The 15,700-nt window shown below is 43.5% G+C and overlaps 1 protein-coding gene across 1 annotated transcript in view; it reads right to left on the bottom strand.

Annotated features, from left to right (window-relative positions):
* The window catches only part of PSMD1 (proteasome 26S subunit, non-ATPase 1), a 91,631-nt gene that overhangs the window by 61,083 nt on the left and 14,848 nt on the right, over window positions 1-15,700 (bottom strand). Inside the window, exons 9-16 of the mRNA XM_082224025.1 lie at window positions 13,826-13,954; window positions 11,971-12,059; window positions 10,890-10,968; window positions 9,712-9,885; window positions 8,899-9,010; window positions 8,543-8,739; window positions 7,352-7,447; window positions 6,698-6,762 (exon numbers count right to left, since the gene is read on the bottom strand). Of these exons, the coding sequence (XP_082080151.1) occupies window positions 6,698-6,762; window positions 7,352-7,447; window positions 8,543-8,739; window positions 8,899-9,010; window positions 9,712-9,885; window positions 10,890-10,968; window positions 11,971-12,059; window positions 13,826-13,954 (941 nt within the window). The remainder of the gene's footprint in view (window positions 1-6,697; window positions 6,763-7,351; window positions 7,448-8,542; window positions 8,740-8,898; window positions 9,011-9,711; window positions 9,886-10,889; window positions 10,969-11,970; window positions 12,060-13,825; window positions 13,955-15,700) is intronic.

The following is a 15,700-nucleotide window of genomic DNA, read 5'->3' as shown; positions in this document are numbered from 1 at the left end:
ATCACAGAGCAGATGATGGGAAAGAGACGTCTGCTTGAGGACCACTGCCTGTCGCCATAAGGAACTCTGAGCTAGCTAGATGGATAAAGCAACTTGGATAACAACCTTATCCAAGGCAGCTCCCTTTGTTCCCAGCTAATACTACCTACCTTACAGGGCATCTTGCAGGGAACATTAAGATAACGAGCGATAAATGAGCAAAGTGACTGAAATATTTGGAAAGTGCTATATACCGTATTTTTCGCTCTGTAACACGCACCAGACCATAACACGCACGTAGTTTTTAGAGGAGGAAAACAATAAAAAAAAATTCTAAACGAAATAGTGGATATATGATTTTTGTGTTTCATGCTGTGGCCACAGACATGTGATCTGACAGTGAGTTTGGAGTAGCCCAATGCAAAAATCCTGAGGATACATGTGGATCCATGCTTTGTAACCACGGAGGAGGGAAGGAGGGAAAACCATGGATCCTCTGCTCACGACTGCAGCAGATCCCCCCGCCACCCATAGGCATTCGCTCCATAACACGCACAGACATTTCCCCTTACTTTCTGGGAGAAAAAAAGTGAGTGTTATGGTGCAAAAAATACGGTAAATGTCAAGCATTATCACCTTCTCCTGCAGCAAGTTTTAGAATGCAAAACAGCACCAATATGTTAGCAAGGACTTCAGCATGAGAATAAAGTTAGCCCATGCTTATTCTTGAATTAAAAAGGTAGAACTCATTGCAACAGCAGACCTGGTGCAACTTCAATAGGCTGCTGGGGGAAAACCCCAACCCAAAACTCTTGCCCTTTAAAAAAGAAAGAAAGATTAAAACCAGTACTGGCACCAAGACCTTGAGATCAGTTTTCTAAGATTTGCTATGTTTACAGAGTTCTGTGGACAATCCAACTTTTTTGACCAACACCCACAGTGAAATTGCAACAGTTTATTTTAAAGGAAATGTGTTGAGGAATTCACACAACAAAGCTTAGGAAAGTCAACAAATAGATGGAACGCAACTGTCGGAGAAGGCATTGGCACAGGGTATTCCAATTCTCTTGTGGTTTTCATTAAAACTTTTATTTACTCTAATGTTACTTGCCACACCTGCAGGGCAGACAGACGCATATTCTCAAGCATTTTAGCCGTCAACAGAATGCAGGAGAGTTTGTTTGCAGAGATTTGCCGGCAGCCGCCCCGCCCCCCCGCTACCCACCCAAAGGAAGATATCTAGATTTCATCACCCGATGAGAACATGTGTGTGCAAATGCTGGCTTTTAAACCAGTATATTGATTGCCTATGGGGAGAGAGAAATGTAAGCTCCCAGCTTATCACCACGGCTTTGAATCATTTCCAGGGAAGATTTTCTCCACATGGAAGCACTGAACAAAGGCCAGCACTTAAGATGGCGCATACTTCAACTGCCTGTGAGAAACGGGATGCCTCATCAGTGGGAAAAGTCTCGGCCTGTGAAAGCATTTCCAGAGCAAGGGCCCAGATGTGAAAAATACGTAGCAATAGTCACCTTGTCTCTGAGCAGTGGCAGAGTGCATTGCACTTGCCAATAAGTAACAACAGCCCAGCTCCTTATGACTGGTATAAGGCAGCAATGGTGGGGCATAGAGAGGTAGATAGCTCTGCAATGCAGCATGTATAATTACTATTAATAATAATAATAATAAAATAATAAAATTAAAATTAAAATTAACAATAATAAGCAAATATATGTATCACCCTTCACCCAAGGATCACAGGGTGATTTATAGCATACAAACACCAAAGTACATAGCATAGGTAACGACAAAGGTCCCCTGACCATTAGGTCCAGACGTGACCGACTCTGGGGTTGCAGCGCTCATCTCGTTTTATTGGCCGAGGGAGCCGGCGTACAGCTTCCGGGTCATGTGGCCAGCATGACTAAGCCGCCTCTGGTGAACCAGAGCAGCACACGGAAACACCGTTTACCTTCCCGCTGGAGTGGTACCTATTTATCTACTTGCACTTTGACGTGCTTTCAAACTGCTAGGTTGGCAGGAGCAGGGACCGAGAAACGGGAGCTCACCCCGTTGCGGGGATTCGAACTGCCGACCTTCTGAACGGCAAGTCTAGGCTCTGTGGTTTAACCCACAGCACCACCCACGTCCCTAGTACATAGCATAGCAACAAACAAAATAACAACGCCCTGCCCACCCACAGCTTAAAAGGCTAAAAATTGTTTAATAAGCCAAAGGCCTGGGAGAAGAGGAATGTTTTCACCTGGTGCCTAAAGTTATGTAATGGCTTGCATATATACAACGAAATAAACAACTATCCAACTTTTAGAAGACTTTTAATACTTTCCCCATTTTTCTTCCCAATTTATGTATTTTATTTTGGTTTTGCTGTTATTTATTGTATTTATTAGCAACCCTTCATCAACGAAGATCCCAGGGCGGCATTTGAAAGGACACCATGGACATATAGTACAAAACACAATCCATTAAATAACTAAATTAGAATCACGTTGAAACTTTGCTATAAATTGCTATTATTTAGGAGGTTGTGCACAAGCAAATGCAGCAGGGACAAGTTACTGACAAACTGTCCCTGCTTTGCCCCTCACTTTTCTACCTCCACACAGATCTCTCAGCCTGAGCTTCAAATCTGCAATATAGGGGCAATACCACCAGCCCGCATCACAAGGGTGTTGAAGATTGAGTTAAAATTAGGAATGCTTGAGGAATTCAGTCTTTGCAAATGCCAATAAAAAATGACCTGATTGCAGATTGGAAATAGCTATTGCCTGATTTTGCACTTTCCTGAATTTTGCAACATAAGCTCTTGGCAATTAAATACATTATGCTAGGGTTGCTGCTGTTGTTAAATGTATACAGTATATACTCAGATAAAAGTAGGAATGGGACGGATGTATGTAAAAATGATACCGATCAGAATAACACAGACTGGGGCATCTCTAGCTAATTCAGACGACACACTCTGGATAGCGGTGTTTCTCAGCACCACTGAAAGATTTAGTGGATGAATGGCACTCATCAGCTCCAGCACTCATGCCATGCCCAGAGAAGGCACAACCAAATGGATAAACTCAGGAAAAAAAAGATAACAGTACCTTTGGCAGGAAGAGCTCTCAGTTCCAGATTATGTTTTATACTTGGCCGGGGGGGTGGGGTGGGGGGACCTGCAGTAAGATCAGAGAGCTAAAACTCTTTTATTAGAACCAGTTTGGAGCAGGGGAGGGAAATCACTGAAAAGTATGGAAGGAGTGTGTGGAATTTGCCTTCTGTATAAGCACACACACACACACACAGAGGTCAACTGAAGAGTACCAGTTCCCTTCCGGCAAAGGCCGTTCCACACTTGGCTTGGTGGGGAGGGCAGACGCGCCGCTGTGCCACACATTTAGCACAACGGCTCCACAGAGACACCTGCTGCCCACGCAGAGGAAGGGGAGGAGTGGCACGCAATATTATACGTGGCACTTTCTGGGGAAAGGGGGGGAAAGGGGTGGGCAGGACACATTTATGGCTGCAGGATGACACACAGCTACAAATGATGGCCCCGTCTCTCAGAACCGACCAGATGACAGATTTGTTTAGGGCTGCACTTATCTTGGCCCTCCTCTTCCTTTCCAAAGGAAATCCAGAAGGGGCTATCAATAAAACACGCAAAGGAAAAATGAAACCCTACTGTTAAACCTCAGTATTTCAAAAGAAGAACAGGGATCTGGTGGCCTTCTTCAGAGAGATCGTTTCTCAACTGGGGTGCTACTTCCAAGGCAACCCTACCGCAGACACCAAAAACTTTAGATCTTAGGTAGGTGGAATGGGGAACAGGAATTCTCCCATTAAAGCGGGGTTTGGTGGAGTCTAAGCTGCAGAAAAGCTATAAGGAATGTGAGCTCCCCTTTTCAGCAGGAACTGGGACTGATTCTCCAAAGCTGTGTGAGCTGCAGCCCATGAAGGAATACAGTGGTGCCCCGCAAGACGAATGCCTCGCAAGACAAAAAACTCGCTAGACGAAAGGTTTTTTCATTCGCGATTTGCCTCGCAAGACGAATTCCCCTATGCGCTTGCTTCGCAAGACGAAAACGTCTTGCGACTTTGTTAAGCCGTTTAAACCGTGCTTCGCAAGAAGAAAAATTCGTTAGACGGCAAAAATTGCGGAACGAATTAATTTCGTCTTGCGGGGCACCACTGTACAGTGAAAACATCAGCCTTTAGGGTTGTCAGGTAGTATAAAGTCTAGGGGGCAGCTGCTTGCAGCCTCTGCTTGCTGAACTTACTTTTAAACCTTCTGCACAGATTCTGGATTCAATGCAAAAGGAAGACAAAATTGGCTGTCATTGTTAGCAGTGCAGATGAACATTACCCAGGACCCTGACTAACGCAGCTGTTCTCAAACTTCTTTCTCTGGGCCACACTCTCAGAATAAAAATTTGCTCGTGCCACATCAGGTTTTTTTTATTGATTTATAACTTAGAGCTCAACTATTTCATAATATGATCAAGAGACATCCAGAAAATATAAAACGTAAGAACAGGAAGCATTACCAAAATACAATATTGATTGTCCTTGAATCTTCCTGCTGTACTTGCCATCGTCTCCTGCTACGTCAGTGTGACATGACGTACTCTTTGAGAACCACTGGCCTAACCTGAAAGAGCTGAGGATTGGACTCTGAAAATTCCTACTGTCCAGTTTTATAATCTACCATTAGTACAAAAGAGGGGCAGGGGAGTTAAAATTTGTGAACTAATAAAAGCGTCAAAACCGAATTCCATCTTCTGAACCCAAGAATCAATCAATTTATGCTAGGCCAGTATTTCCTACTCCGACTGGGAGCTGCTTCCCAGAGTCTCAGACAGAGGGCCTTCCCATCATCTGAGACTTGGTCCTTTTTTCAATCCTAGGGGCTGAAACTCGGGTCTTTATTTTATTTATTAAAGTATTTATATGCTACCATCTCATGAAATATCAGGGTGGTGATATACAGCAATGCGTATACAATAAAAATTAAGATCTTCTGCACACAAATATATGTACTCTGCAACTAAACTAAGTTTCCTTCTTGATCCTACAAAGAATTGTTTAAACGCTGTTAGCCACCCCAGGTTAGTGTGAGTTATATAAATTCAAATTAAATAAAATGTACATTGCAGTTTAATTCAAGAATATTTGGAAACACTTCTCTCTCTTAAAACACTGAGTCATTGTACAAGAGTTACTTAGTAAGCTGACATCCACATCCTCAAGAATGACTGCAATTTATTCTTCTTAAACGTTAACTAACATTCCTGGCTTGAATATTATCCATTCTTGATCTGATACTTCCCAGACACTTCATTGATATTATGTCCTCTTAACAGGACTTCACGCACTTAATTCCACTTTTGGCAACTCCTAGTGGAAAGTTTCAACAAGAGTTATACTGAAAGTGCAGAGACAAGTCTCATATGCCTCTCAGAAAAGCACCTCCATCCAACCCTCTCCAGCGCCACTAAACAAAGGCTGAACTTAATATATTCATTCGTCTCTTCCGAGAGCTTCACACTTATCCATATGCCTTCTTTATTGGTCTGAAGGAAATCTGCTCTGGAAGCCCCAAGATATTTAATAAATTTCATTTGTTTATTCATTTAAAAGATTTTTAAAGCTCATCTCTCACAACACACTGCCCTCACAAGGTGACCTACAAGGCTCAAGCATGGGAAAATACTACTACAAAACACACACGGACAGTTGCACAATTCAGACAAACACACACTTGAATAAATTTGCCGTCAGAATTTTTGTTTAATAAAACCCAGCAGGGATGAGGGCATACATGTCTCCCTGGGAAGCGATTCCAAAGGTGTGGGACGACTACTGAGGAACTGCCAGCCTAAAAGCGTTCAGTGGCAAGGGCACTTATCTCAATGCTTAGACAGGATCAGGCAAGTGTAGGTGGTCCCAACCCATTTAGGAATTTAAAGACCCAAGTTGGCACCTTGAATTGGGCTCAGAAATGAACATGCAGCCAAATGAAAGTGACACAGTGTACATGAAATGACCTGAGCACCAGCTCTCACAAGCAATTGTGTTCTGTACCAGTTGCTGTTCCTGAACAGCCTTTAAGGGTGACCCCATAGAGAGCACACTGAAATAATCTAACTTGGACAAAACCATGTCATGCACCACTGTGCCAGACTCTTCCTTCTCTAGTTAGGGTCCCAGCTGTCAAACTGGCCCTCCTAGTAATGTCATCTGTGCCTCCACAGGCAGGAGAGAACCCAGAAGTATCTGGCCTTTCAGGGGAAGAGTGATCCCATCCAGACAGATCTAAACCTCCTTCCAGATTAGCAGGCCTTCCAAATGGAGTACAGTACTTCTGTTTTATCCAGATTAAGTTTCAGCTTGTTAGCCCTCAACTAGAAACTAAATTGATTTTTATTGAGGAGCAGCACTTTCTGCCACACGCATCCAGCAAACAAAGCCACCATCCACACCCAACGTTCTATGGCAGCTTCAAAGCCTCAGCCCATTAAGGAGATTCCCAGGTTGCTTCTTTATCTCTCATTCTAACACAGCATTAAGCATTCCACAAATTGCTATTCTGCAAGCGCTCAGCTGAGACCAGGTTAGTGCGCAGCAAGTGGAGTATAAGGGAATTCCTAGAACTTCAGATAAATCCTACTGCAGACCGCAGAACGGATGGAAACAGAAACTGTACCTGAACAAAATGAAACCCAGTGATTCAACAGCTGCACGTCTCACATCATCATTGACATCACTCACCTAATAAAAAGGGGGGGAAACAGCAAAAAGTCAGGGCAAAATACCTAAAGTGTACAGAAATATCTAGAAAGTACTAATGCATTTTTTTTCAGAGATGTGCAGATGGATTTAAAATGGACCACAGCCATCAAATGACTGGTATCATTAGACCATGACACTCTTCTGCTGGAATAAGTAAAAGATAAAAAGGTAAAGGACACCTGGACAGTTACATCCAGTCAAAGGAGACTATGGGGTTGCAGCGCTCATCTCGCTTTCAGGACGAGGGAGACGGCATTTGTCTAGACAGCTTTCTGGGTCACGTAGCCAGCATGACTAAACTGCTTCTGGCGCAACGGAACACCATGACGGAAGCCAGAGCGTATGGAAACGCCGTTTACCTTCCCACCACAGCTGTACCTATTTATCTACTTGCACTGGCATGCTTTCGAACTGCTAGGTTGGCAGGAGCTGGGACAGAGCAATGGGAGCTCACCCTGTCACGAGGATTCGAACCGCCGACCTTCTGATCGGCAAGCCCAGGAGTCTCAGTTATTCTCAAAGTAGACCCATTCAAAGTACAGCCTGCGCCAGAGCCAGCTATACTTACAGCAACATGCAACAGACGTCTGATCGCCTTGTTGTTTCCTGAGCCACAGTAAGCCATTGCAACAGTATACATCCCTGACCGGCGGAGGATCGGATCCTAGAAGAGGTAGAACACTTTAACATTTAAACTGTTACATACCGGGGGGTGGGGGTGGGGGTGGAATCAAAGGAGAAAGACTCTGAATTCCTGAGCTGGATGAACCACCGGAGTGACAGCTTCCTATGAGCTCACTTTCCAACTCTATTTTTAAAAAGTTGTGGTGTGATCCATTACTGAGTTGGAAAGTGGCTTCTTTTAAAAATACCAGCACTGATTTTCCATTAAAACTGTTACCTAGGACTTACAGGAAAAACCTAAAATCCAGCTGAAATATGATGCATGACCAGCAAATCTTGAATTTATCAAAAGCTGACCAAACTACTACTAGAAAACCAATCAGCTGAAGACTCCAGTCAGTATTCAGATTCTTGAGCAAACCAGCCTCCCCAGTCATTGAAGTCTTTTTATTTGCTTTTGGGTTCTGAGCATCTAGAACACACTTACGCTAAATAAATACTCAATAGTATGAAGAGCTTATGGCTTTTATGCCAATCAAAGCTAAAAACTGAATATTGTCTGTACTGCTCTGTGTGATGCTGCTTTAGATCACAGGCAGGCAGAAGACAGATGTCTGAGTAATTTAAAGTAGATCAGCAAGGATTTCTGACTCAGGTTTCTAGTAAAATCAAAGTAGACTTCACAAATCTCACGTTTGCCCACCCCAGCTTAGAAGGCTGAAGAACACTACGTGCTTTACGTCTCAATCAACAGCCAAAAGATCTTCCAAAATTAATCCGTTCCATATTTAGCAGCTTTTTTCGTTTAATTGTTCATAGAGTGGGCCAGAAAGCTTGCTGGTGGCTAATTAAGTCAGTAGATTAATTTTGGCAAGACACTATACTTCAACCTTAATCAAGCATCCTATAATAACATGGGGCTTTAAAGAACCTCTGCTATAAAAAAATGGCATTTACTCTAGTTCATTATGTATTAATTTTTACCCGATTCTTGTCTTGGGAGGCAGGTTGTGGGTTAGAAGGTGGACTATTTTACACAGACACCCTAAAGTGCTAAAAGGCAAGTATTATTAGGATACCCTGAAGAAAAAGGCTGAAACGGAATGGGTAGTTTTGCAGGAAGAGCTATACTCACCTTATCTCTGCAGAGGCTCTCGATGAGGGCATCTGCCTCCTCCATTCTGCCATACATCACCAAGGCAATGCCAACTGCCAGGCCCCGCAAGATCTTCTCATGCTGGGTTTCTTGGGCATATCCCACCATGTCCTCAATCGCCTGCGCATTTTTAGACCCAAGCATCACCAGCCCAAGAGCCAGCCCAGCTGCTTCACCTTTAAGGGGGAAAAGGAAGAAACTAAAGACAGGAGCACAACAGGACTTCACCACTGCTTCCGCCTGCCGTCCTGAATAGAGTACACAGGGTGATGGCTTGGCCTGCGGTGGGGGGAGTAGGTTTAAGACACACACTTGTGTCCACGGCAGTGGCTTACCTGTCACAGCATCATCTTGGTACAGGTTAGTTTTGAGAAGGTCGTAGACATCCTGGCGGGCAGTCCCCATGGCAGCCAAACCAAGTCCCAGGCTGCCCCCATGTCGGACAATCTGCAATAAAAGTAAGAGAGGCGTTTCCTTTCTCTCCGTGACTCTACTTAAAACTTCTCAGGAGGGCTATAAAGATCAGAACACACTCTTGGAGTGAGACAGAGAACCCATGAACTCATTCCACATTCAACTCTTGGTAGTCATTTTTCTAGTCATTCTGCATTGCAGGGGGCTTGACTCGATGACCCGTGGGTCCCTTCCAACACTACAATTCTACACAAAATTACATTTCCATTACAGTGGATGCTCAGGTTGCGAACATGATCCATGTGGGATGCACGTTCGCAACCCACAGCATTCGCAACCCACGTCTGCGCGTGTTGCAATTCGGCGCTTCTGCGCATGTGCGACCACCAAAACCCAGAAGTAGCCCGTTCCGGCACTTTCGGGTTTTGGTGGTCCGCAACCCAAAAAAACCCAGCCTGAAGCGTCTGTAACCCGAGGTATGACTGTATCTTCCTTCCTTCACTGTGATGTAATTTTCAGCATTTGAAAAAGAAACACATTATTGATTCTTCATGAGAGCCAACCACATTTTGCTTGCACCTTTTTATTTATGGCCTTTATATCCTACACTTCAATAATACTTCTGGGGCAGCTAACGTAATCGTCAGCTAAGTGTTGAGAAGTCCAGCGACCCACATGCTATCCCTAAGGCACTCAATCACCTATGCAGGTGATTCACAGCAGACAATACTTACATCATTGCTGGCATTCTTCAGCTGGTTCAGCAAATAGTCTATGATGTCACCACCATGATTGGCATGGATGAGTCCCAGGGCATAAAGCCCACCACCTTCCTGATAGGCAGACCCTGGGGACGTGTCTTTCGGCAGATACGTTGCCATTAACTGAAGAGCTTCCTTCTCATGACCCTGTAAATTCACAAGGAATAAAGAGAGAACTATGAAGAGCTTAGATGCGTCAGCCCAAGGGGTGTGTGTCCATCTTCTGCAGCCATTTTCTCCCAATGGGAACTAAGCTGAACTAATTTAGTATGGATTTAATACTATGAACTTAGCAGGCACATGCATCTTGCATGCACCCTGTGATGGACAAGCAGTTTGCATCCCTTTTTGAACGCACATTGAAGAGAAGGCACAAGACTGGGGGTTGATCATCAGGTGAGCTGCGCACAGGTGAGCTGCACGCAAGCTGCTGGCTAGTCCTGTGGAGCCTCCTTTTATTGAGACAAATATGCAAACCAGGCAGATACATCTTGGCCTGTGACCTTTACACATCTTTGGTCCCGAGATCGTGGGGTGGTACAAAGTTATTTTGGCACCTGTTTCCACCGCGTCATTTTCCCCTTGCACAGTGTATGACGAAGGAGACAAAAGGTTTCAGGGACAAAGGTTACAGACAGGACACCGCAGACTACTGAGACCGCAAAAGGTCAGACAGAGAGAACGATGTTCAGACAGCTGTGGCTTGTCTGTGAGGGGAAGTATGCTACGCAACCCAGGGTCACGCGTGCAGGCAGACTGTGACTGCCTGCTGGTGGGGAGTGTGCTCCCTCCGGACCCCACTGCCCACTCCGCGATATCCCTACACACATGTAGTACACACACACACACTGTAAGGAACATGCACTGAGTCTATTTTGTGTTCACAGTAAAATATAGGCCAGTAAGAGAAGACTGCACTCGTAAATACTGTAGCTCAATGAAAGTGAAATTAAAATTCTTATGTCTAAGAGTTTAATGTTACTGATAGTTGTGTAACATAAACCGGCAACAGGAGGACACATGCCAGCTCTGTCTAAAAGCTGGGTCAGAACCTGCAATGTAAACAGGAGGGCCTCAATATATCCTAAAGATGACAAGCCCACCAACACCTCAGATGTTATCAAAAATACTGTGATACATTTTAGTATTACCTTATGTATGACACCGAGGCTGGCTGTAGCAGTAAACTTTGCCCAGTTGGTAGCCCTGGCAAGCCACTCCAAATTATCTCTGCAGAGAGAAATATTGGGAATTGGTCTTAGTCTCAGAAGTGTTCAAACTTTCACATCACAGGAATAGAGTGTTTAGAAGTTGACTGCTTGTTTTACTTTGTCTGCTCTGGTCTAGTTTGACTCAAAGCTAGCAATATCTGCAGCCAGAAATCTTTGTACAGTATTCCAAGACCAAAACTTTCACCATAAAGGAAACAAAATTGCTGGACACAAAGTAAATTGCACAGTTCGGAATATTATTCCAAGGTGCTCATTTTCAACCATTTGGTCAATCTGCAGAAGACAGGAGAACTGTATTTCTTTCTATTGTTTTCCGGCCCTCAACAAAGCATCAGAGTTACACTGCTTTTAAAACAAACGTGAGGTTGGCACAGCTCTAAGAGGGAGCTCTGGCTAGGGCAAAGGATCCTTCCTAGCTCAATAAGGATCCATCTCTGACTCTCCAGTGGCTAAATCAATGCACACTGGAAGAGATCATTATATGAGAGAATGACAATAAGCAGAACACCATACCAAAGTTCTCAGTCCTAAATATTAGGGCCCTTTGATGGCGTTATTTGAACATTCTCAAACCTAGAAAATCTGAATGAATAAATCAATAAATCCCAGACTTTCAGAAATGGCACCTTATCTTGCATTTGTGAAACTGCACACAAACGTCCCTGAACAAAACCTAAATAGTGGGACAATAGAAGTAGTTACAAAATTCTTGCTGATGGCTCAGTGCACCAATATATGAACCCAAGAAATGGCCTTAGGTCAAGTCAGACCACTCTTCCAGTCTGCTGGAAAAGCCTGATCGACTTGACTTGCCACAGGCCTGTAAAAAACCATCCGTCCCAGGCCTTCCAGCCAAGATCCTCCCACATGCAAAAGCACACTCTCAACAGTATCATATGCCATTTGTAGAAAAGGATAGAGAAAGACTGCTCTCCTGCAACCATAGCAGATTAATTTATGCCCCCAAGAGGTGATATGGTGCTCCGCTAAAGGCTTTTACCTAAGGAACTGGTCACTGGTTGTTCCACAATGCATAAAGGAGTTTGCTATGACTGTTGCTGTGTGACAGACAGAGTTCCGCACGGCGTCCTGGAGAGGCAAAATAGAAAGGTCACACCAAGCAAAGAGGAACATGAGCATACTGTATAGAGAAACCTCATGCATAGCTGTGTGCTCAGGTCCTAACATGGTAACTTTCCTTTTGCCTTTTCTGTTTCTGACTGTTCAGATCACAAAATCCATGTTGTAAAGCAAATATGATCTGTATTTCTTACAGTATGCTGCCAGAAATTTGTTGACTTGTCTGAAAACTTCTAAACTAAGCTTTTTAAAAAACAACAACAGCACAAATATCACGAGGAAAGGCTGAAGGATATACATGCAGAGACAGATTAAAGGATAATAAGCGCAGTCTGAAGGGTATAAAACAGTAACCCCTCTACTGATGGACAATAGGCCACTGCCTAAAACTTCAGGGAGGTTGATTCAAGGCTGAAAATAATCTGCTAATGTCCACTGTTAAAAAATGCTGAACTTGGTTCCTTTGTTAACTATCAGCCCAGCAGGAATAGTATAAATGGAGAGAATTCATGTAAGAACGTAAAGATGATATCCAACAAAGTACTGTATTTACGTTCGCAGAAGGACTTCGGGCTGCACAGTGGAACTAGACATTCTGCTCCACACGCCCAAAAAATTAAAAATCTGTTGTGGGTTTCCTCCAACCTTTTAGAGCAGAGTTGGGGAGGGTCTAAGAGGAGTGCGTAGGGACAGGGGGGAGGAAACAGAGACCCTTGCACTAAGGGAGCGACCTCAGTTCCCCCACCAGAACCCCCCTTTGCTCTTGGATCAAGAACCCTCCTTGCTGCTATTGCATTTTAGCATCTTCTCTTCTCTGCTGGGACAGCTCTTTTGGGGTAGAACTTTTTAAAGAAATCTCTTTTTGCATATTACAATTTCCTCTTTTGTGTTTTTCTCTATGTACTATGCTCTCATACCACATTTTGCTAATATGCAAATATTCTTTGAAATTTTGAAATAAATTAGTTTTTAATAATAATAATAATAATATATTTATATCCCGCCCTCCCCAGCCGAAGCCAGGCTCAGAGCGGTTAACAACAGTAAAAGTAAGACAATTTACATAAAACCACAATCAATTAATTGAAATACATTCTAAAATCAGTTCATTCAAAAATCAATTCTGAATCAAATGGCAACCGTTGGGCTACAGATCTATGAGGATTACAGAAGGAGAGAGGGGGTCAGGCTGTGCCTTGGCCAAAGGCCTGGTGGAACAGCTCTGTCTTGCAGGCCCTGCGGAAAGATGTCAAGTCCCGCAGGGCCCTAGTCCCTTGGGACAGAGCTTTCCACCAGATTGGGGCCACGGCCGAAAAAACCCTGGCTCTGGTTGAGGCCAGCCTAACCTCCATGTGGCCCAGGACCTCCAAGATGTTTTTATTTGAAGACCGTAAGGTCCTCCGTGGGATATACCAGGAGAGGCAGCAAAAGGCCTTTTGCTCAAGTCTTTATTAATTTAAATATTCTCAGTATCATTCTGCTCAGAGCCCACAGTGCAGAACACAGTGGCACACTTCCTTCATGAGTTGTATTCCTTTACATTTTACTCAGAGTACACCTTTTGGAATTAACAGACCTAACTTTGCTACGTTCATAATTTCATTGGGTCTACTCTAAGTAACACTGAGCTAGACACCACTCCTTATAGTGTATTAAATAGCTAGCTGGTAAAGTAATGCTATCTAAATGTCAAGATGCATTATTCAGCCTCAAATCCAAAATTATCTCCCAGCGCTCGAAGAAGCAAGCCCACACAAATCATATATAGGCCTTACCTTTGTGTTTTTTAGAATCATGAGGTCTGTGTTGTTGTTTCGTATTAAGAACTGCAGATGTAATTCAATGGCCATTTCACCACTTAATATTTTAATCATTTTTGGGATCTGATCTTTCGACTCCGGGTTCTTCGTATATGCACATGCAGAAAAAGACAAAAAAGATTACTTTTCAAAATTCCAACAAGTATCTCAAAACACCAGTAAAACCTTATCAGCCATGGTCACTTTGGCAAAATTACATATACCAAGTACAGCTAGATTTATTTTGCCATCTCCATCAACATTCATGAGATACAGGTGTGGCCAGGCAGTTCAGTACCTTCAATGTTTCATCCTCTATATTCATTTATTGTAAAAAAATAAATAAATGTATATTTAAGTACAGTGGTACCTCTGGTTGCGAACGGGATCCGTTCTGGAGCCTCGTTCGCAACCTGAAAGGAACGCAACCAGTGTCTGTGCACGCGCACGATTCGCCGCTTCTGCGCATGCACGTGACGTCATTTTGCACGTCTGCACATGCGCGAGCGGCGAAACCCAGAAGTAACCTTTTCCGGTACTTCTGGGTCGCTGTGGAACGCAACCTGAAAAAAATGTAACCTGAAGCAAATGTAACAAGAGGTATGACTGTATATTTCTGTAGGAAACATTCCACTGAAGAGACTCATAAACTACAGCCATAACTAGGGGTGGGAAGACTTTGGGCTTGTCAGATTTACAGTACTGTGTTTTTCACTAGAACCCCAAGAAAGTGCTAGGTGCAAAACAGATACAGGTAGAATTAAGAGAATAGGATATCTCTTGTGTGTGTTCTCAGGCGAAGAGTTTGCTTTCACTAACAAGACTGAACTAAGCTCACAGTACCGTATTTTTCGCTCTATAAGACGCACCAGACCACAAGACGCACCTAGTTTTTGGAGGAGGAAAACAAGAAAAAAAATATTCTGAATCCCAGAAGCCAGAACAGCAAGAGGGATCGCTGCGCAGTGAAAGCAGCAATCCCTCTTGCTGTTCTGGCTTCTGGGATAGCTGCGCAGCCTGCATTCGCTCCATAAGACGCACACACATTTCCCCTTACTTTTTAGGAGGGAAAAAGTGAGTCTTATAGAGCAAAAAATACGGTACTTGCATTCAGAATTCCATTCCTGTTAGCTTTTTTCATTTCACCAGCCAAATTTAGGTAGGAAAAGTAGTTTTGTTACTTCCATTGCTAAACAACCAGGAACAAGAAAACCTTCACCACCTACTGCAAATCCTGCAGGGGGTCTACTAGTAGATCCCAATCTACTTTCCGACCAACCCTACCTTAAGCTAATCCCTCTCAATTCTGTCTTTTCAAAGTGCATTCCAGCATTAAGTTGAGGAATACCTCTGGGATAATTTCTGCATGCGTTCACCTTGGCAGCGCTTATTTTTCACAATTCGAGACACACTTCTTCCCAAATGCTCACTCAAACAGCATGGAATCTCCACCAATGCATGGGATCTCTACTTCTTCACTCAAGTCTAGCCTTTTTTTTCTTTTTAAACGTTTGTATCTGCTTGAAGGTCATTTAATTTTCTTGCAACATCCACACAAGCAACACAGAGAAAACCTCCACAATTTGGAGGCAATTTGCACTGTGCCCAGAAAATGGCCTGGGAGCACCACGGCTGTAGGAATTACAAACTTGATGGAGAGCCCCATATAAGACTGACTCTTTTAAGAGGAAGGCAGCATAAAAAGCCCTACATTTAGGGTAATTTTTCCCCTTTCTTACCCTACTGTATTTGGTGCTTTCGCCTCCAAGCGTCACAAGCAGCTGCAAAGTGCGACTTTTTCAACTTAAATATTTACAACTGCAATCAATGACCAAATAAGGCATTATTTTG

The sequence above is a fragment of the Podarcis vaucheri genome, assembly GCF_965113315.1.
Source record: "Podarcis vaucheri genome assembly, chromosome: 5".
In the NCBI taxonomy this organism is placed as follows: domain Eukaryota; kingdom Metazoa; phylum Chordata; class Lepidosauria; order Squamata; family Lacertidae; genus Podarcis; species Podarcis vaucheri.
Note: the sequence above shows the minus strand (reverse complement) of the source record. Positions and strands in the feature narration are given on the sequence as shown.